Raw genomic sequence first — 23,113 nt, forward strand, 5'->3', positions numbered from 1 at the left:
GGGGGGGTGTCAGAATAAATTAACTGGTGAAGAAAATGAGGAGGTGAAAGAAGGGGGTAAAAATGAGAAATCAACAGGGGGGGTGGAAGAGGAAATAGTGGCAGCGTAGAACGGAGCCAAACTGTAAATGTTCATCTTGTCATGGATGTTGGTTGCCAAACCAGGCTGACTATGTGAAGTAGACTGAACTGAATAGAGGTGTCAGAATTGGGTTGTTTGAGCGTTTGAAAAATGAAGTGTTGGTCCCCTGGCTGAAAGAGGGACAGCCAGCGACCTGCTTGCTGGAAATAGCATTGTGACTGTTTCCAGAACACTCGCGCTCCCTGGTGCCTCCCTTACACACCCCTCAGTGGCAAATCACACACCCAAAACCAAGGCTATGTGTGTGTGTCTCTCTGTCTGTGTGTGCGTTTTTCTGCGTGTGGCAGTATGATATCTGTCTCTCAATATCTTTTCTTTTTGTTCTCTATCTCTTCCTGTCCCTGTGTTTTTGGGTATGTTTCTTTTACTCTGTCTTCTTTAGTGTCTGACAGTGGTGTGTCAGGCTGTATCTGGGCCATGTTACCTGGTGCTGTGGTAAAACTAGAGCAGAGCCTACAGGTTAACTCTCTGAGGAGACCAGATAACACACTTTACCATACTTTCTAAGGTAAAGTTACTCAGGAAGTGTGTTGAATTAGGCCCACTTTTAAGCGTTTTTATTTATTATTTATTTTAACCAGAATAATCTTAATAAAACTGGTAGACAAATTCATCAGGATTATTAGTTTTAGCACTGATAGTCCTTTTCAGACTTCAAATAAATGATTCAAATTAGTATAGATACAACTGCTTTCAGTTTCTGTGGGTTTTAAGGAATTCTTTGACATTATTGAAAATAAGCTTATTTGCTTTTTTTTTTTTTTTTTTGTCAAGAGGTAGATGAGAAGGTTGATACCACTCTGATGTCTGTAAGGTAAATATTAAGTTACCGCAGTAAGCTGGGTATCTCAGGTTCGCACAAACGGGATGGAATTGGCCCGCTTCGCTCCATCCAAAGGTTACATCTGCTGATTTGCCTACCAGCTCCTCTACTGCACCAAACATTTGTCAGACAAAGAGCCTCAAAACCAAAATAAATGCATTTACAATAATGAAAACAAAAAACAGAAAAGAAGCAAATTCTCACATTTTAGAAGTTGCAACCAGCAAATGTTTATTTCTGCTTGATAAATAAATTTTCTGTCAATGGGCTTCATAATGAATCAACTTATTGCTTTAGCAGTAATGGTCTCTTTGCTCCCTTAGGAAATTCCTACTGTGAATGCTGTATTTGTGACGTGTATTTGTGTGTGTGTGCTTGTTCATCAGGTGGTATGCATAGGGTCCACGGCTGAACTGGAGGAACTGACTGGAGTCAAAGTAACTGATCTGCATCGAGAGAGGTGAGTCACTGATCAAACAACAACATTATCAGTCAGCCACCTGAACATGTGTTGCCTGACTGCCTGAACCAGACAAGTGTTGTGGAACACAGAGCGCTTTACTCTTCCGCTCCTCATCAGCTAATTACCTTTAATCATTTCCACGGCGCTGGACATCTTTAATTTACGGAGGAGGAAGAAGTTGCTTTCGTCCTGCTCTGCTCCTGTGCTTGAGGTTGGATGTTAAGAATTTCTCTGCAGGTCTGAAAGATTTGGAAAAATAATTAAAATAATTTCAGAAGAAAAATGAAGAAGAATTAAACATTTCAAAGATTAATTCAAATAATAATAATAACAATGATAAAACAGTAACTGATCACTTATGCAGCTGTCTATTAGATGTTCAGAATTGTTGCAAAAGTCAGCCATGACTGAAATTTTAAAGCTGGGGAATGTAGTGAAAACACAGAAAACTTTTTTATAGTGGTTTGTAGTATAACTTTTTATTTATGTTAATCATAGCTGTGTGTGTGTCTGTGTGTATACATACATTTCCAGTCTTTATTCTAATCTAACTGTTGGGTATAGCTTTAAATTTAGTGTACAGACTCAAGCTTCTCATCTGAGTTGCGGCAAGAAAGCAAATTAGCATATTTCCCAAAATGTCAAACTATTCCTTCATAAATCAGCTGATCAGGAAGACTAAAAGTAACATTTAAGTATGTCTGTATTTTACTGTCATAAATATACCTTTGGGACTTGATTTGCTTTCTGTTATTTGTTTTGTTGGTGTGAATAGACAGTAGTCTAGATCTTAGGAGTGGCTTGCTTTGTATTTTTTGACCAACTTCGAAAAGTTTTCAGCTGAAGTCAAGATGTATGGATCACTAACAGCTTAATGGATGGACTCTAATCAGTCTACAATATAATATGTGAAGTGGCCAGCTAATGAAGATAATAGCTCTGCCCACATTGTAGGAAAGTGGACATTTTAACAAAATCTTCTACTCAACACACTGCAGAAATCACATATTAAACTACTCACAGTGTACTCAGCAGTGCACTTCTTTAGGGAAAATTCCTGGTTAACACTCTCCCTTCCCTCTTTAGGCCCAGGAGCAGGGCTCTTAAGAGCAGCAAAGTACTGCAATGGAGCAGCTTTAATGGCTAATAGTAGATTACCAACGGTGTCATCAGCGGTTTATAGGCCTGAATGCCTATAACTCAGTAAATGTGTAGCAGGTTGTTGCTGGAAGGGAAAAGAAAGTCCATGTGCTTCATCAACTTTCTTTCTATATATTATTTTTATATTCATTGGTTTTTGTTATTGTTTTGTGTTTGCTCAGGATAGCCATTTGATCTGGATTTAATGGGCACTTCACGCAGGATGACATTTTGTAACTACTACAAAAGTCAGGTTCCTCTTGTTCTCCTCAGCTAAGGCAACTTTTCTGAAGAAACCCTGACCTTGTTTATAAGCTGAATCTCAGCGAGTCAGTATTCGGTGTAAATTAATCCATATCCTTGTGTCTGAAACTTATGACCCAAAGCAATAACTGACATTATTCTACTGTGTGTCAGCACAACATGAGCCTCGCTGTTCTTTTCTTAAACATAGTTCCCAGCGGTGAAAGATTATAAAATCGTTGCTCTGGACTGCAGCCAGAAAGCCTATAGACCTATGGATCTATACAGTGTACAAATGTGTTAATAGTTACCTAAGGCACTAATAAAACCTGAAATAAAACAGAACTGGTCAAATTGTTATTGCATCCATCTGTTTCAACAATTGCACTTCCTTTCTCTTTCTTGTCTTCTTTCTTTCCACACTTTCTCTGCCCAGCATTGACAGTCTGACAATCCCATCGCGGTGTGGTAAGGGCGTGCTGCGGAGGATCACTGAGGTGTTTGACTGCTGGTTTGAGAGCGGCAGCATGCCTTACGCCCAGGTTCACTACCCCTTTGAAAACAGGAAGGAGTTTGAGGACACTTTCCCTGCAGACTTCATCGCCGAGGGCATTGACCAGACAAGGGGATGGTAAGCTGCAGATGAGTGGATAGTTGGATTGAGGGAACTAATGGAGGGATACATGGAAAGAGGGTGACAGATGAGGAGTGGAGACACACTTCCCTGCCGAGTTCATTGAGGGAATTGATGAGCAGAGCAGGAATGCATGGATGGACGGGAGAATCAGGCAGACGAGTGTTTTCCTGAAAGTTTTGATTTTAATGGATTAGTATCGGATGATGGAAAATGGTTGAATCCAAAATGAAGAGAATAACTTAGTAGATGTGCTTGTTTTTCTCAATCCTACCTCATAGCTATGAATTATTATCAAGTGTTCCCTCAGGTCTTTGATATCCTATATTGTTTGTGAAATTGAGAAAAAACTAAACAAGGCCTTGAGAGTTTATAGACATAAATGAAATAAATCGACATGGTTCATTGAAAGTGCTTGAATATATATAGTTTCTCTTCAACCCGTAAATAAGTCTCCGTCTCTAGAGCTCAGCTTACACAATATATTGTTTTGCTGCGCTGTGTTAGAGTGATGGCAGAGTGTGGTCTCTTTCTGTCTCTAACACAGCACAGTTAAGAAGTGCTAATGCATTCAAGCCTCTCTTTCTTTATTTGTTGTCCGTGAGTTTCTGTAAAGCCTGCTAGTTCTCACAAAAAAAAATCTTGTGTCTCAAACTTTGCTGTGTTTGGTCCTTGAATTTTAGGGAATTGGGCATTGAAAGTCCTTGAAAAGTCCTTGAGTTTTATGTTGAAGAAGGTGTGGGAACCTTGTATTATGTTTAGTTGTACTTGTTACCCTGACCTGTAACCCTAACCCTCTTTCTTGTATCCGTCTGCAGGTTCTACACCCTGTTGGTGCTCTCCACAGCCCTGTTTGGCAAACCACCCTTCAAGAATGTCATTGTTAATGGTTTGGTACTCGCTAGGTCAGTTCATTGACTTCTAAACAGAAAATCTTCCTTTTTTTCCATTTGCAAAGGATAAGGCTGGCATCATTCTTTATCTTTCAGTATTTTCCAATTTTACCACTCTGTCAGACATCTTATAAAAGGTTCACAAATATACAGTATCATTTTTTAAAAAGGATAAATCATTTCCCAATGCAGCTGGGAAGTGTAGTTTGAGCAAACAGTCAAACAGCAATGAATGACTTTTTTTGGTATAATATTCAGCCATGGATTTGGTTCTCTAGTGAGTATTTACAGCAGAAGGATGTTGTATGTGGGATTGACTCAAAACAAACTTCAGTGTTCATGGTAATGAAGGAACAGTACAAGAGTGTGGCTCACTGATATGTTTTTAAAGTTTTTGGCAAACACTGGAGGTCTGAGACACAGAGAAATAAGCTATATCAATGTTTGGCTACATAGGTTCAGGTAATACTTATTAGTAAGATCAGTTCATTGTTGGTTTTAGGCTTTAAAGGGATTTGTTGACAATAACAAACAGACAGAATATTGCCAGCCTTATCCTTACTGTCGATTTCAAACATATTTCTTAGCCCTTTTCTGCAGACATCATTTAGCTTTTTCATTTTTCCCCTATCGTGTTTCCTTGCCTCCACTAATCCACTCTTCACCCTTCCTCTCAACCACCATTTTTATATTCCTTTTCTCCCCCTTTATTCACCTGCCTATTCATCTCCTCTTAATTTTTCTGCTGTTCCTCATAATCAGTGTGGTATGTGTGCTGTAACATTTAGCCCTTAGAGCTGCTCTACAATAGGGCTGCTTGTCCTCAGCCCCGGGGTCTAAACTCAGCACTGTGCTCACAGGCCTGCTGACCTGGAAGGACTTAACTAATTTGAATACCAAGTGCATGGTTTCTAGCATGCACTTTTGTGCATGCATGCGTGCGTCTGTGCATTAATGCCTTTGCTTTGTCTCATTCCCGCAGCGATGGACAGAAGATGAGCAAGCGTAAGAAGAACTACCCAGATCCAGGGCTGATAGTGCAGAACTATGGAGCTGATGCCCTCAGGTCAGTTCTGTGCTTGAATGTGAGCAAGTGTGTGTTTCTGAAGCTGTGCCCCGGTGGCAGGTTTGTGTGTGTTCACTTACCTTATGTTTATAGTAGGCATGGTTTTAAAAGGTTTGAATCACTGTCCCAGTCCAACATACAGTAGACACACATACGCATACTCTACATACATGTGCATACACACATTGTTTCTCCTCATACATTCTCTCCTTTGCCCTGAGCAGTAAGGGTTCCATAACCATATGGCCTAATGAATAAAGCACTATGTAGTTGCACCATATGCTCACATATACACTGATGGAAGAGTGAGCTGCAGAGATAAAGAGAGGAAGGCGGCAGTCTGTTTCTATTCATGGCTCCCATTTTCTCTTTTCTGGTTTAAAACTTTACTTCAGTATCTTATAATTACCTCCATGGAAAGTGAACAAGGGACAGACTGAAGTACTTGTACATTTTGGGGGATTTTTTTTTTTTGTTAAAGTAATTTCAGTCAAACTTGGTGAAGAGACAATTGTGTGTCTTCATCTTTGCTCATTTTTAGATTTTCTAACGTATTTCTACCAGTTGATGTTTCTGTGTATTCTGCATTTTATTGCAAATCTATCTCAGAGTTGCTGCTATTAAAATCACTCATGGCCTGTTGCATGAAGTTGCATCATGTCAGCTTGAAAACCTTTTCTAACCAGCCCAAACCAGCGAGCTGATGCCTGCCACTTATTATTATTTTGATTTGGATTATTTTGTTTATTATTCGTCAAAAGTGTGTATTTGGCTGTAATAGAGGAAAGAGATTAATTTGCACCATGATGCTTGTTTTGGTAAAATTGATTTTTGGCCCAAAATTTGTGCAGGACATATTCAAATTGGACATTTAGCCTAATTGATAAAGCTAATCCAATTCAGATATGTTTGACAGCTGAATAGCTTTGGCTTTAAAAAAAAAAAATGCAGCCTGCCCCACAGTTTTCTTTTAATATTTTTCCTATAAGTGTCTTGTAGTGTTTTCTTAGTGTCCACAGAGAGGGGGTTTTGTCTGTGACTGAAGTTTTATGCAAGATTTCCCTGTATCCTCGGGATAAACAAATTACTAAAAAATTCAAATGCAGCTTTCAGCCAACAGCAGCACTTACGAAGCGTGTTGTATCTGCAAAATGTCGAACAAATGAACACAAAGGGATTTTAAACCTGAAGCAGCTCTCCTTGCTTTGGTTCGCTGATGTATACCGACAGTTAGCTGCATTTTGTGAGAGAGATGCAGCTTCAATTAATGATGTGGTTCACTCGCTCACAGCGCTGTGCATGGTTTGCCTGCTTGCAACACTATATGTTAGGAAATGGTTCCAGTTTTTTAACAGAGCTCAATGGGGCGTTCCTGACAGCTGGTGTACCTATACCACAAGTGGGTTACAGTTTGAAAAGTGCAGTTGTATCAGGCTTTATACAGCAGATTCTAATCCACTGAAATATACGGGATAAGCCCAGTTACTGATGTTGCATAGTAGGTTGAGACAAAGATAAATCAAACAGTTTGAGCAGCATACAATTTTATTAAACCGCTGCTTTTTCTAAATCTCTCACATGTAGTTGTTTATAGCCCACTGCCTCCTCTACATCATCCTGGGCTTGAAACTGTCTGTCATGGTGTACATGCACAGATGCCATGCCAACCGATCACTTTTCATGCATATACTGCATGTTGGTGGATAGACTAGTTAATCTGTTCAATTTGTAAAGATGTACAATTTTAACAAAAATGATTCATGTTTAGTAGTGTAGGATTTTACAGATTTATTTATTTTTTATTTTTTTAAGGTTATATTTACTGTTGCTTCAGAATGAGTGATTTTGTTTTACTGGATGTTTTAAATTAGCTGTCAAGGTGCAAACTTTGTTCTCCCAGAACACTCCTGTAATGCTGCATTCTGCATTCCTGTAGAGTCCATATGAAGTAACTGAGGAGATGTGAATGTGTAACTGGGACAACACTGCTCAGGCAAACTACTTCTCTGTTTTTACATTTCTGTGTCCCCCTCAACGTGAACATATTTAGGTAACTTTTCTCGGTTCACTCACACATACTGCTAGCAGCCTCACTTACATGCCACATATAAGCTTTCGGCCTTCCAAGACTTATTTACCTGTGGACGCGTTGTATGCTCTCCCTCAATAATCAATCCTGCTGCACACTCACATACACATGAACTCTTTCACTGTCTCTCTCTGTAGACTGTACCTCATCAACTCTCCTGTAGTGAGAGCAGAGAACCTGCGTTTCAAAGAGGAGGGTGTGCGGGACGTGTTGAAAGATGTCTTCCTGCCGTGGTATAATGCCTATCGCTTCCTGGTGCAGAATGTGCAAAGGTTACAGAAGGTACGTTTGTAATGAACAGAACAAAAGGTCCTAAATTTTACAGTCCTACGATGCCCCTTTAGCTATTCCTGGTGTAAAAACCACAGCACTCCTTAATACTACAGCAGTTTGTTACTATTATTAAGCAATTAATTATCAGGTAATCATTGGAACGAAAACAAAATTAAATTCTATGTTATAGCCATCAAATAATGTAGCAACCCTAATGTCCCTATGTCATCAATTAATTTATGGCTGGATATTTGGGTGCAATCTGAAAAACATTTTTGTCCTCAAGATTTTCTCTGCTTTGCACATTTAAAACTGTCCTGCGAAGGCATTTTTTATTTTTGAAAAACAAGTAAATATTTCTTTAGAAGGCTGTGGATTCTCCACAATGGGGCGTTCCTCAGGTAATGACCTGCCGGGAGGAAATTGCAGCAGTTTAGCTCTGCTGATGCAGACTGTCCGTGCTGCCACCTACAGACAAAGAAAATAACGTCTGCTGCATTTTGAACCACCTGCTCCACCTTCAGGCTATGAATGTCAGCGCTTCAGTTACAATTCAACTTGCTGCCACGAAAAAGCCATAATTTTATTTTATAAATGAATTTATTTCTCTTATGACCTGGTTTAACATCAAGTCATTTCAGCCACGTGACGATCAGATAAGTGAGCCTGTTAACTGTCAGCTGTAAGCTTGAACTATCCTAATGATAAAAACAACAGATAACATGCAAATCAGTTAAATACCACTTGCTTTTATTACTACACTACTACTAAAAATCGTATATTTTGTAGCTAAATTTTAAACGCACAATTATGAATATAATTCAAACAGCAATTATAAAAAAAAACTGTGATTATAATACTATTTGCCCAAAGGGCGCACGAAAATCAAAATTCTTGCCTTTCTTGCTTGTAGATGGTGTGTGTCAGTGTTTCTATATGTGCAGTTCCAAACTGCTACTGGTTCTACTTTTCTTCTTTATATGTGGGACATGTTTCAGGCTCAGTTTCAGCTGTTTCATATCAGTGCTGTTTTGTGTCCTAATATGGATGGTTTATGCTTCTCTAATTGTGTTTTTGTATGTGCGTCTGTTTTTCTGTGTCAGGAGGACGAGATTCAGTTTCTGTACAATGAGAACACGGCGAAGAAGAGTGACAACATCATGGACAATTGGATTCAGTCCTTCACACAGTCTCTCATTCAGTTCTTCAAGGCTGAGATGGATGGTAAGGAAGACATACACACACATTTTCTTCAAGGAGCCCCACTTGAAATGGACAGTGCGTAGAAGATAACTATTTAATATCTTAAAATTATTCCCGTCTGGCAACCTTTTCATCCTGTTTTGATATTCATTGTATTTGACCGACTATACAAGAGAGATCTTGATGTCAATGAGATTACCTGTTAAATAAAGGTTATGTAAATACACTGACAGTAATTTCCTGTTATAGCTTACCGCCTCTACACTGTCGTGCCTCGGCTGGTCAAGTTTGTGGACATGCTCACCAACTGGTACGTCAGGACCAACAGACGCCGTCTGAAGGTGAGATACCAGCCTTTAATTTGTGGGGGGTTTTTTTTAACGTTGTTTTTATGTGATGAAGATGGTAAGTGCAGGTTTTAGAAAGTATCACAGCCATCGTAGCCTCATAGCCACTGACTACAAATGTATGGAGTGACACGAGTGGCAATCACTAGTAATAGTAGTATCTGATGAGTCAAAAGTATAATTTTATATATAAATTAATTTACACTTAATTCAAGTTTTGTTAAGCATGTAAATTATTGATTAGTTCAATGGAAACAGTAGTATCAGTAAATCTCTTCATCATAGCCTCTATCTCTGGACATTTTATAGCAGTCAGTTTGTGGCCCTCCAAGTCAACATTCGGATTGGGGATACATGCGGCGCTGTCTGCCAGGGCACTTCTATCTTTTCTCTGTTCCAAGAGGACTGAATATGCTGACGTGTGTGTGAACTTTGTAGGGAGAGAGCGGCACTGAGGACTGCCTGTGGGCGCTGGAAACCCTCTTCAGTGTTCTGTTCTCCATGTGCAGGCTGATGGTGAGTCATACTGTTCCTGTGTGTGAGACCCTGTGTTTGAGAGACTGAGAGAGAAAGGAGACTGTATGGAGAAATTTTTGTTGTAGTGAGGTTTCGCTTTTTGTGTGTGCAAGACACAAAGAAATAATGCTTGTGTGTCTGTGTGTGTGTGTGTGTGTGTGTGTGTGTGTGTGTGTGTGTGTGTGTGTGTGTGTGTGTGTGTGTGTGTGTGTGTGTGTGTGTGTGTGTGCTGGCAGGGCTATGAATAATGCATGAGCAGTAGGAGTTTTTATTTATAACACATTGAAGATGTTTGCATGTGAGGCGGGAGGCACGCTAAGAGGCAGTTAGCCTAACCCAGATCAATACAGATCAGCTGTGAGCTATACAAATTAATTACCCGTGGTTGAAATGGAAGAGAATCACATTAGAAGTAACCTCACTCTGGCACAATTCTGTTTGAACTTTTACACCATTTGAGGGGAAAAAAAAAAAAGCTACAGCAAAAATGTGTTTTGTATGCTGATTTTATAGCTGCCTCTGACTTTCAGACCTTTGTCAGAAAATGTAAATTAACTACAGTACAGAGTTTTGAATAATCTTCCTCTATTGTATTTTCTCTCATGTCTACTTGCTTTCTTCTTTCACCTCAGGCTCCCTTCACACCCTTCATTACAGAGATGATGTACCAAAATCTGCGTCACCTCATCGACCCCGCCTCTGTCGATGAGAAGGACACTAGCAGCATCCACTATCTCATGGTGCCCCAAGTCAGGTTTGGAAAAATCTCTTCAATAAAGCAACGACTGCTTCATGGCACTAAAATTGCAGAGGACCTTTTAATGTTGGGTCCAAAACTTATAATAACTCAGTGAAAGTGCCCTGAGAGTTGTCTCTCTCCTTATAAGTAAAATGGCTGATGCAAAAGTGATGCTGAATGTGTCACCGCCATACAGTTTTTAAAAAATATTATTTTCCAGATTTATAAGACAATGTACAGAAACACCGACAGGGCAGGATCATAAAAAAGCACAACACAAACACAAAACAAAAACAAATAGACAGTGGTAGTGGCCTGGTTCTGTGAAGCAGGTCAGGTGTCCAGCTTCCCTTCAGTGGGACCACACTCTGGACAGAGACTTCAGGATACCGATCCTAAAGCCATTTGAAAGCATGTTTAAAAAAAGACTGGAAAAAAAAACACATCTTCATATTTTGGATGTTAAGAAGGAAACCATCAAGATGCTCTGTTGTGATGATTACCTATCACCGTTTGGGTTCAAAATAGGGATAAACACAAATTTATCCAGGGTGCTATACACCAACGTATGCCTATATACTTGCCATCACTTTTGTTCAAAGCTGATATGATTAGATTCAAAGAGCCTATGTGGCCACGGCCACTGCCATATTCTGAGGAGCCAGCCACAATATTTAAAGAAATGTATATATTCCTGCAGTGTTCCTGCAACATTTTTAAGAAGTGAGGCAGATCTTTATTGACTCTTTAAATCATCATCTAATAAATGATCAGCTCAGTCAGGACAAACTCACTGGTACACTGCAGGTTGGACACCAGGCTGAAGTTAATTGATCAATCATAAGCCGGACACACATTTTGCCAAGAGTTGGGATAGGCAACACTTACCACAGCCACTGACCAATTCTTGAAGGAAACCCTGTTTTAGTACTAATAATAGCTTTCATTTTCATTTCTCTGTGCACTTCAGCAGAGCAGACGCTCACTGAAACAGGGTTTTAACTAAGTGAATGAAACAAGGGTAATTTGGTTTAAAAACTGCTGTTCTTGCCCCCCCCCCCCCCCCCCCCCTTATAAGCCCCTTTTTCTCACAGGATATCCACTGCTGAACCAGAGCCTAATCAGGTTCAGCCAGACTGTGTGGCCTTACTTCACCCCAATCGTATCACACTCTGAACTCCTCGGAACAGAAGCTTTTGAAGCTTGAGTGTCCACAGCAGTTTCTAGATCCATGTCAGCCTTCAGAGGCAGCTGTTCTCTTTGTGTCTTAACATAATTTCTTCTCTTCATTCCTGCTGTTCGTCAGCTTCTGCTTCATCTGTGATTTTTTATTTTTTTATTTTTTTTTCTTTACAAAATTATTTCATAAATCACACTGAAATGAGAGGAGTGCTTTAGAAAATTGGATGGTTTCAATAACCATTTAAGTATTATTTTATTGGATCGATTGCTTTCTCTAGATGAAGCAGAGTTGAGCAGACTTTCTCTGTCTGCTCGTGTGTCAAATGCAGTTCACAGGTCTTTGTTTCTGCATGATAAAAGTGAATCAGAGATGATGCATTTTCCACACTGGCACAAAGTCAGTTCCAACCAACAACCAGGTCATCTGATATGGAGAAAGACATAGAAATCCTTGTGCACAGCCTCCTTCAACCTCAGTATTATCTTCTCTAAAAATCAGCCAAACACTGTTTGTATTTTTAGTGTAAAAACTTTTGATATCTTTCTAGGTCTCCAGAGACTTTGAATAACTGAAACAGAATTGCATAGGGCTTGCCTTGATTGTCAGCCCTGCAAATGGATGCTGCTCACAAAATATGATCATTTCATCCCTTTCACTTCAATTACAGCAGTAAAATATGTGCCTTGGTGGCTGATCGGTTTTGTTAATGCCTTGAGGGAATTTTTAATTGCCCAAACTTAATTGCATCATCTTTAACTCTAAAAAAGTTCTGACATGATTAAATATCCATTTGATTTAGCATAAGGAAAATAGTTTGTGTAATGGTTCATATAATCTCCTCTGTCACTTGGACAGCACTCAGCGCTGCTGCTTTATTAGCCGCTTGTCCCTCCTGTTGTAGAATGGGACTACTTCACCCTCCTCCCAAAGGTCAGCCACCAATCAGGCGGTGGGAACAGCTGCTTCTCAATCAGCTCATTAAATGACTGGCTGTCCCTGGCATCCTCTCCTCTGTCATTTTACTCCAATGTTGTATGCACACAAGGGGAAGCACACTGCAGGAATAAATGAACAAGTACATACACACTATACACACTACACACTACACACACACACACACACACACACACACACACACACACACACACACACACAGAGTCTAGGTTCCTGCAGACAGTTAGGGCTAATATCGCTATTATGCATGATTATCAGTGGCTGTGCAGCTCTAATTTGAATTCGGAGGTGGAAGTCTCAGTTTACCTTATTAGTGGATGTTCCAGAGTTGGCACTGATGGTTCTGAACTCTGTCTTCGTTTAGATTTGTGGTACTAACCTTGTCACACACTATTATTAATTTTCCTCAATAGAACACCCATTTGAATTTCTACATCGCCATTAACTAGAAGATGGTGAGATCTGACTCACTGTAAAAATGCACCTGAGTCCCCAAACTGTGCCCTGAAATTGTTCAGAATTTCACAGAATATCAAATAATTATCCCAAGAAGATTAGATGTTTTGAACAATGTTCTTATTATAAGCAGGGGACAAGGTTATATAGCACCCTTGCAATTAGCTTAAATTACCAAAGCCCAGCTAATTACAGTTTTGTTTGACACTCACAATCTGTTCATTCTCTCATTCCCTCACTCATTGTCAGTGCTGTGATGTAGTGGGTATGGTAACACAACTCATAATATTTTTTGTGTCTGTTTTCCAGGGAGACTTTGATTGACAAGCGCATTGAGAGTGCTGTCTCTCAGATGCAGTCTGTGATTGAGCTGGGCAGAGTGATCCGAGACAGGAAGACCTTGCCCGTCAAGGTGAATCATCAACTTCACTCCCTTCACTCACACACTCCAGTGTTCAAGTTTCAGTCAATTAAAACTAAAGGAAACAAGATCTAAAATTATATTGTTTTCAAATGTATGTATGTATTTTGTGTACTGAGTTAAGGATTTTAAACTTATCAAAAAAAGATTATTATTACATTAAAATCTAAAAAATATGTAATTGCAAATTCCAAATTGGGTTTTCTGTGGCTTTAAGTGTGTGGTTCTGTGATATAAGTGCACCAGGTCTAGTGTGGTGTATTTATGGTTGTCATGTTGATTATGTGTATTTCAGTACCCATTGAAGGAGGTGGTAGTTATTCACCAGGATCCAGAGGCTCTGAAAGACATCCAGTCCCTGCAGAAATACATCCTGGAAGTAAGTAAAATGTCTTTCATATTTTTATTTTATTATTTATATATTTTTTTTTTTTACCAAGAATAACCTTTGCTTATATTGTGTGATAATTATACATTTTGTTCATTCTTGATGTTGTCTTTGGTAAAGTGTCATTTTACCATGCTCTGTTTCAAGGCAAGAGAAGCATTCTCATATCTTTCTTATGAAATGTTATGTCATGAAATCTACTGTGCTTTGATCGATACTATACAATTTCTAAGGTAGAGAGAAACATCCACTAGATCCTTGTTGAAGCCAGTACTGTACGTTGACTCTGTTGATGGGATGAACATCAGAAGAAGTACATCTTCATCTGCTCTTTGTGTCTTCTGCTGTAGCTGAAGTTTCTGTTTCTGGTTAATCTAAAAAAGGGGGTGGAGCAGATGCCTTGAAAAATGATTTCACATTTGATCTACTCCAGTTACAACGCACACAAACACCTCATCAAATAGAGAGTGCAAACGCAACGTCTATTTGTTTATATTAATGACAGTAATATGTATCATTATAGTTCTTCATCTTCTCACACTTCACACATGCGGTTTACAAAATTACTGAGTTCAATTTTCCAGAGCAAGCTAGAGGCTTTTCACTATACAGACATACATTGCATTTCTTACCTGGAAAGATTTTTGCAATGAGCAGTGGACGTCTGCAATCCTAAGTGTGTATTATATAATGTTTTTCCAAAAGTGACATTATCACTGTATGCCTGTGCAGCACAAAGTGCAGATTGATTACAAAAGTCTGTTGAGTTCATTCAAGTGTTGTTCAAGGGAGTTGGAAAAAATGACCGCTCAGACATTAGCCAGAGTAATTTTCATATCCTCTAAGTGCAGGAAGCCTTTAAATTTACATTACCCGTTTGTCTGTGGGTTTGATTTTCCAATAACAAAGCTCAAGATGTTGATGCTTTTCCATGGTTCCACTATTGCTGCTACTGTCTTAAGTAAACACATTGTCACCTTTGCAGGAGTGTTGCATCTGAATCTATTTCAGTCTATCTCAATTCCCAAGCTGAGAAAATACTGATGTGTATTAGATGGAAAATGAATTCCATCTCTTGTTCCCATATGATGCCTACCAGGAAAATTGACAGAACCTTTACGGATCAGGGTTCACATGGGAAGAGGACTTTTGTTGCAACCTTCTCTTGCATCCTCCAAGCTTTATCTTAGTTCTGGCCACTTCTTATCTATCACTCTGTTTCATTTCTGGTGGGGAAAACATTTAACCTTGCTGGCTTCTCGCTTCCCTCCAGTAAACAAAGTTTATTTGATCAGAATTGAGAGCAGTTAAGACCCTGCAATGCAGGGAAGAACCTCTAAGCTCTCTTACAATGTGTGTGATGTTGTCTTAGTTAATTAAGTCTGAATTCACCTTTTTACTGATACTTTCACTTAGATTCCTTTATTGTAATTCTACAGTGAAAAATACCACGACTTAAACGTGCACCAATTGTTCCAACAATAATTCATCAAGTTTTGTTGTCCCAGGGCTGCTGCCCTTTTCAAACCTCTATGTGAGTATTATTTTATAGTCAATTTTTAACTTTAAATTTTTACTGTTATTGTCAATATCCACAGGCTCACTGACTAGATGATTCACGGCTGACCTGCTCTCTGAGTGAATTACATTTTTTTGATGAGGCTTTTACAGCACAAAGTTTTACATTTGACTTTTATAGGATGTAACAAATCATTTAGCTTAGTTTAGGACCTGTCAGAACTGCCTGTTCAGATACATGGAGTAATGGATACTACTGGCACTAGTACTATTATTGGCATTTTTGTGGCCGGTGCTGAAGTTTCTGACGGTGCACATCACAGTCTGAACTTGCAAAAACATGAAAACACAGCAGCTTAGCATTTCACACGAAGCAAGTGTAAATTTTGAATGGTGATGATTAAATTTATACTGTCCATTTCTTGAGGGAAAAACAGGAATTTAATGAATTCTCGTAACTTTCGGGTGGGAAGAGGTGAGGCACAATATGGGACTGGCTGTCGATGGTCAATGGTCATGCAAATTTTAGCTTTGGTCAGCTTTGCTTGGCAGATGAGCTCGTTGATGAGTACACTATCTGCTGAGTTTCCAAAGAGCTCAAGCTGCTCTGATGAATAGCCAATGAGTTGCTCTTTGAGCTGATGGAGGCCTGGATTCATTGTAATGAAGTCATCACACACTCACACACAAACAATCTCACACACACAAACAATCTCACACACACACACACACACACACACACACACACACACACACACACACACACACACACACACAAAACGCCAAATACTCCCTCATGACTAGAAAAGAGGTTCCTTTTGTGGACTTTTGCATTGATTCTGCCCTATTTTCTATAACCCAGCTCAGCTCAAAACAGAAGTTTGAGCTGCTATTTTCAACCCCACACTGCCCTTAAGTTTATCACTCATCCCACTACAGTAGCTTATCTGTGCTTTCTGTCAGCAAGTCAACTATGCTCCAACTCAGTCTCACTCACAAGCCTCAACTTTTCAGTGTGATTGACTGAAAGAAGCCGTGCATGGCAGGCCAGGCTGGCTGTCGGTATGCGCAAATTTCATTTCTCTCTGTTGCTTCACCGGATAAGACTGGATCACAGGTTTCTCTCTCCATTTAGATTGAAAGGCAGAAATATAGTGAGTGAATAGGAGGAATGGCTGATTGGAAATTTAAAGACCGGCTGGCTTACTGACTGGTAGATTTCATGGCTGACTTACTCTTTGAGTGTGTGAGTGAATTGATTTTTGATTTGCCCTTTCTAGCACATGGGGGCAATTAAAATTTGTATTTTTTTATTACACCTTTAGTAAACTTTTATGTTAAACTGTATTGAAGTTGGAATTTAATTTTCAATTTGCTTTTTAGTGTTAGTTTCATTTCAGTACCCTTTTCCCTGTTATAATATATGATTTAATATTGTAGGACTGCAATGCTAAACCGGGGGAGTGCTCTTAAAAAGATGACTGAAAACTGAATTTTGACCACCTCACAATCACTTACAAGGTTTTTGTTGCATGATGAACTTTTGAAGTTAATTAATCAAAAGCAGTCTTTGCACTTAATGTCTGTGGTCAGGAGAACAGGAAAACTTTCTTTACTTCATTTTTTTGGGCATGCAACAGTTCAGCTGAATAACATGAAAACACTGGGGCTACTTGAATTTATACTGAAATCAAAGCAGCTTTATTTCTACTTTCGTTTCTCATTTGTCATCTTTGCCCATTATAGTTTTATTTGCTTTGTTTATTTTTTAAACATTTGTTTTCTTTTAGTTTTTGTAACATGTTAAATTCAAGTTTTTGTCCAGACTTAGAGATATTTACCCTCTCCACAGGAAACTACAAGACACTAACTTTACCTTTTCTAAGACATAATGTGTCTCTGTTTTTCATCCTCCAGGAGCTTAATGTGCGACAGTTGACACTGTCAACGGACAAGGACAAGTACGGTATCCGTCTGAGAGCCGAGCCAGACCACATGGTGCTGGGCAAGAGACTAAAGGGGGCCTTCAAAGCCGTCACTGCTTCTATCAAGGAGCTCACCAGCGAACAGCTAGAGGCCTTCCAGAAGACAGGTATGGCTGTGTGCAAAACAGGCACAAAATTTATGAACCCAAATCCTAAAATCAGACAGATGGAGCAAAATCACAAAAACGTTTCAGCAGTGTGAAGGCACATTACCAGCATCAGCATTTACACCATTTTTTAATGTATTCATGATTTACCAAATTGGTAAAATTGTTCTCTCCAACAAATAACAAAGAATGACAGTGATGTTATTTACCAAACAATGAATTAGTGAAGGGCAGTTGGTTAGCAATAGGATTTTGAACACACTTGCACCGTTGTTGCATATTGTATGAAGTTAAACCTGCAGACTGCCAGTTTATCCCCAGAATTCAAACGCTAACCCGTCTGAAACTATAATCAGAGCTCGAGTACGGATCAAAGCAGTGCAAGGTATCTTGTCTCTCCAATTATAGAAAGACGAGGAGAGCTCCCCGAGTCTCCGGGGAAGGAAGCAGTGGAGGTCAGCTGGGCTGTGGGAACTTAACATTTCCAATCACTTGGATGTTTGAAGTCTAGCCAATTGGAAGGAAAAAATAAGGATGAGCGATGGAAGGAAAGCGATAGATGTGGCAGAGGATGGTGGAAAAATGATGGAGAGGGAAAACTCACTGATGAAATTGTGTACAGCGGCACCAAGTTACAGTTCATTAAATTGAGAGGAAAGGTGAGGTGTGATGTTGGAGTTTACGAGACCCATTTTTAAGATGCTCAGCTCAGCTGTATAATTCAGCACCTATCTTTGTTTTTAGTCTACAAAATTTAGAGGAATTTGGGAAATGGATAGAAAAGGGTGGACAAAATGAACATCTGGTAAGCGATATTGATCACTTAGTGGAAGCTGCTGTCTGTGAGGCAGTGTCAGTGAGTGAAATAATCTGTCCATGCTAACAGCTCACATTCAGTTGAGAGCCTACTTTTAACCTTTTGAGCAATTTCTCGCTGAAGTATCCCTCCAAAAACCTTGTCCCAGGTTAGACTAGATGGGTGGTAATTTGGCAAGGAATTATTTGTGAGTTGATGGACATTGGTTGTATTACTCATTATACCTTACCTATAACTTTGATCCCATCATTTTGATGGGGTAGAAGAAAAGAGGTTCAGAGAGAAGGTGGAGAAGAGCAGAGAAGCAGGGAGGGACACAGGAAATCAAACTGTTGAAATCTTGGATTAGAGGGGATTGGAATGACTGTTTCACCCAGCCTCCGGGTGAGGAGAAGTGAAGAGGAGAACAGAACACGGTCATGGTTTTTAGTCAGAACACAGACGTGGGTAATTGCTGCCACTGGCAAAATAGAGATATAAACCTGACTCGCTGGGGAATTTGCTGTATTGTTTAAAACCTCCGCTTTCATGTGGATGTGGCCAGGGAGACTGCAATGTAAGGAATCTTAAAATGCTGGCAAATACCGGTCCAGACCCCAGCTAATTCAAAACAAAGCCTCAGTCTGCATGCAAGTCAGAGCACTTTATTTGATACGATTGAGTATAATTGAAACCTTTTCTAGAATCCTTCCCAAGAGACAAACTTCACCATATAGACTAATTTGACACAATCAGTTGGCAATTTATTCAATATTTAATTAGTAGGATAGTGGGGAGCTAAATAGTTTTATCGTCATTGATTTAATCATAATGGGCATCAGTAAGCATGATGCCATGGCTTTTCATTCTCCCTCAAATGATCCATTTCTGTAATTACGTTTCTGGTCTGAAAGTCTTGTACAAATATAAATGACTCCGTTTGCAAGAATTCAGGAATCTTGTAGATTTTCATATGACTGAAAATGAAAACTTATATTCTACTTTTCTAGTTGTCACCTTACACTTTGTATGTTATCCCTATGTATAAACCTCAACCAGCTGATCACTACAACTAAATCCCAAGTTCACAGATAACTGCTTGAGACAAGTCTGCATTGTTTCATTATTATTTTTTTCTCAGGGTTTGGAAGTTAGTACAAATTGTTGTTATTAAAATGAATAGTTTGAAAGTGATTACATTTTCTTGCTTTGACAGCAAACATTTTCCTAATTATACTGAATGTCATTCGACATCCAGCTGACTTTGTACTGGAGTATTTTTCATGGTAGATCATTTTGTCCTACACGACTGTTACCAAGAATATCCCAACCACAAAAGAAAAACCTTATTATTTGTGAAAATAAACAGTTTTTACTTTGAATCTTTTTGTGCCGCGTGGTGCAGTTTGTATAGACTGTATAACTTACAGGTGGCTCAGAAATGTGGGCTGATGGTGCTGAATCAACCAATGGTGGTTGAATTGTTTATTAACTGCATATTTATTATATTAAAAACAATGAATTTTATTTTATACTGCCACAATATGTTTTTTTTTTTATGTTCAGGCAATAACTGCAGTTATTAATGTTGTCTTATTGCTGTGGATAATTTGAAGGATCCATCATGGTGGACGGCCACGAGCTTCATGAGGAGGACCTGAGGTTGATGTACACCTTCAACCAGAGCTCAGACTCAGCTGCACAGTATGAAGCGCATTCTGACGCACAGGTACGCTCCACTCGAAATTTAAGCACAGTTGTGTTTCCATTACACATGAATTAAACACATTCAACACCACAGTGAACAAAAAAGCCTCATTTGGGAAACTAAGAATCAAAAATAAATTGTTGTTTTTAATATGAATTAAGTGCCACCTTTTTAAAAGACAAAAAAGACCTCTTTTATTAAAGCAATAGTTGAGTATTTTTAGAAAGATGCTCATTTGTTTTCTTGCTAAGAGTTAGATCAGAGGATTGATAGCATTCTCATTACAGTATAGTACAGTATATAATATGAAGCTATAGCCAGCAGCCAGTTAGCTTAGTATAAAGACTGGAAGCAGAGGGAACAGCTAGCCTAGCTATGTCCAGTGATAACAAAATCTGCCAACCATCCCTTCTGAACCTCATAAATCAACTCATGTTTAGTCTGAACAAAAACCAAAGTGTAAAAAAGGCACTTTGTGTTTGTGTAGGGGGTTATGTACCAGAGCAGCAACTTCTTGTCATAATTTTGAGGTTGCCAGACTTGAGTAAGTTCCTGCAGCCAGCCAAGAAATAGTTCAGTCTTTATGTTAAGCTACGCTAATCATCTCCTAGCTGTAGCTTCATATTTAGAGTAGAGATATGAAGGTGGTATCATTCTTCTCATTTAACTCTGAGCAGAAAAGGTGAATTTCCCAAAAGGCTGAACTATATGTTTAACCTGGAAGCAGTCGCTTCATTATTAATTATTGCAATTTTACCTGCAATTTTAGTCACTTCAACACACACCATACAGAAACATACACACATACCCACACCTCTCTCTCTCCCTCTCTCTCTCTCTTTGCTGCTTCATTACTTACTGTTGTTGTGTAGATTGAGCTACAGAGTGTAATATAACTGATTCTGAAAAAATAAATGCTGCTCTGCTGCTGCTCCTGCACTAAGCTGCCATATACTGTAAATGCATTTATGTGTCTTTACTGTGAGTGTGATGTATGAAATCATTTCACGGCTAAGTGGAATCCAGCATCTATACGTTTCCCACAGGCCCTCTCTAATCAGTGCTCCTCCAACCGTATACACGCCACACGGCTGCACCTTAATACCAGTTTACTGAGCTGGCTTTTTAATTCTCTGTTACTCTCGCTCGCTCGCACTGACTCTCCAGCTCCCATCTGTCTGGCTCTCTGTTCTTTCTCTCCTCTTATTCTGTTTCTCTGTTGCCTTTGTGTACTTTTCTCTGTCACCCTGTCATCTCTTTCCCTCCTACTTCCCATGGTAGGGCTGGCAGCAGCTCAGCCCTGCACAATATGACACTCGTTTCACTTTAATGACTCACAGGCGACAATATTGTCATTATTGCTGCTTGGTTGGTTTTTTTGTTTTCTTGTCTTTTTCAGTTTTCACATTATAACTCTTAAGACAACAGTATAAGACATATAAGATATATTTCTTTAAGGTTGCTCTTGTCATCTCTAGATTTTTAATCTGCTTTCTCACATGAATAGTTTGTACCACTGAGCTGAAGGAGTGGGTGGTTCAGCAGCCACAGTAAACTCATGATATCGGAGGGTGAACACTACCATAATATCTTCATGTCATTTAAAATACTGCCTAACTCTGATACTATTGTGTCAACTGCACATTGGAGTAAATTAAACTTTGTTGATTTCATTGTGCTTGTTACAATAACAGGAACATTTTTATAACAGGAACATTTTTAAAATTTAAATTTTTAAAAATAAAAGTCTTGGGGTATCCGGTGGCTTAATGGTGAAAGTTTGTAACTCATAACCAGAACGTCCTCAGTTCACTTCCCGGCTGGAGGACCTTTGTTGCATGTTTTACGCCTCTTTCTCATCTTTCCTTTCTCACATTAGACTGTCTACTCTCCAGTAAAGGAAAAAAGCTGAAAAAAGAACATCTTAAAAAATAATCAAAATTATGGATAGATTAGTAAATCTAATTTGAAATTTAAGTATTTTAGTAATTAATTGCCAGGAAACTATACATTTGATATAGAATTTTCTTTACAGCATATGTAGATTACATTATCAAATGTGAAGACAAATGTAAATAAACAGAGGGATGTATATGAGGAAGACCATGTCAGTCTTCGGAAACATTACAACTGTTCAGTGGCATATTGTCTGATCTTTAATCTTACACTCTCCTCTTCTCTCGTATTGTCTTTCAGGTGCTGGTGCTGTTGGATGTCACCCCAGACCAGTCCATGGTGGATGAGGGTGTTGCCCGCGAGGTCATTAACCGCATTCAGAAACTACGCAAGAAGGTGGGGCAATTATTTCAGGAGCACTACTAGCTCTGGAAACATGAGTGACACCTAACACACCACCACTGAATTTTCCAATCCAGTGTGTAATGAATAGAATCTGACATAGCTGAAACAGTTTGTCAACATATGTAATCAGGGCTGTGCCAGGGTGTGCAAAACATGCCACTGAGGACATATGCTTGAGTTGTACTTGAAGATAAAATATTTTCTATGGCTGTTGCTTGCATGGTGAGCAATGTATAACAGTAAAGCAGGGGGATGGAAAAAAAAAGAAACCAGTGTTAGCTGGTCTCTGTGTGGTATTTTAAGGATTGATGGCAACCTGCGCATCCACTCCTGATAGACATCCGTGACACTATGTATCTAGAATAAGAAATACACAACAAAATATTGTCTCTCCAGCAGAAAGCACAAAAAGTTTTTGACAAGGTTTTTCCTTGTTTGGCATCTGTAAACAACACTGTTTTTGTTGCAAGTCTTCTTAAACCTTTAACACCCACATCCTGCCTGTATACTCACCACACTCAATGCCTTAATATATTTTTATAAAGATTAGTCAATTAGTCGAGCAACTGAAAATTAATCCACAATAAATTAAAATGAATCGTTTAAGTCATTTAGGAAACAAAAATGCCAAATAATCTTACAGTCAGACGTATTTCATTATCATATATGAATTTGGAAAATTGGAAATGTGGAGAGAAAAATTAGAAATGCTGCTTGGGGAAAACA

The 23,113-nt window shown here is 39.0% G+C and overlaps 1 protein-coding gene across 1 annotated transcript in view; it reads left to right on the top strand.

Moving 5' to 3' along the window:
• iars1 (isoleucyl-tRNA synthetase 1) overlaps nt 1-23,113 on the top strand; it is a 59,908-nt gene that overhangs the window by 29,146 nt on the left and 7,649 nt on the right. Inside the window, exons 15-28 of the mRNA XM_023426787.2 lie at nt 1,351-1,424; nt 3,247-3,441; nt 4,263-4,349; nt 5,320-5,403; nt 7,630-7,774; nt 8,869-8,989; nt 9,218-9,309; nt 9,754-9,831; nt 10,464-10,585; nt 13,473-13,575; nt 13,880-13,963; nt 17,408-17,582; nt 19,995-20,107; nt 22,283-22,378. Of these exons, the coding sequence (XP_023282555.1) occupies nt 1,351-1,424; nt 3,247-3,441; nt 4,263-4,349; nt 5,320-5,403; nt 7,630-7,774; nt 8,869-8,989; nt 9,218-9,309; nt 9,754-9,831; nt 10,464-10,585; nt 13,473-13,575; nt 13,880-13,963; nt 17,408-17,582; nt 19,995-20,107; nt 22,283-22,378 (1,569 nt within the window). The remainder of the gene's footprint in view (nt 1-1,350; nt 1,425-3,246; nt 3,442-4,262; nt 4,350-5,319; nt 5,404-7,629; nt 7,775-8,868; nt 8,990-9,217; nt 9,310-9,753; nt 9,832-10,463; nt 10,586-13,472; nt 13,576-13,879; nt 13,964-17,407; nt 17,583-19,994; nt 20,108-22,282; nt 22,379-23,113) is intronic.

This window comes from Seriola lalandi, unplaced genomic scaffold (genome assembly GCF_002814215.2).
Source record: "Seriola lalandi dorsalis isolate HSWRI2012SDOR001 ecotype SW California unplaced genomic scaffold, Sedor1 jcf7180002054840, whole genome shotgun sequence".
NCBI lineage: Eukaryota > Metazoa > Chordata > Actinopteri > Carangiformes > Carangidae > Seriola > Seriola lalandi.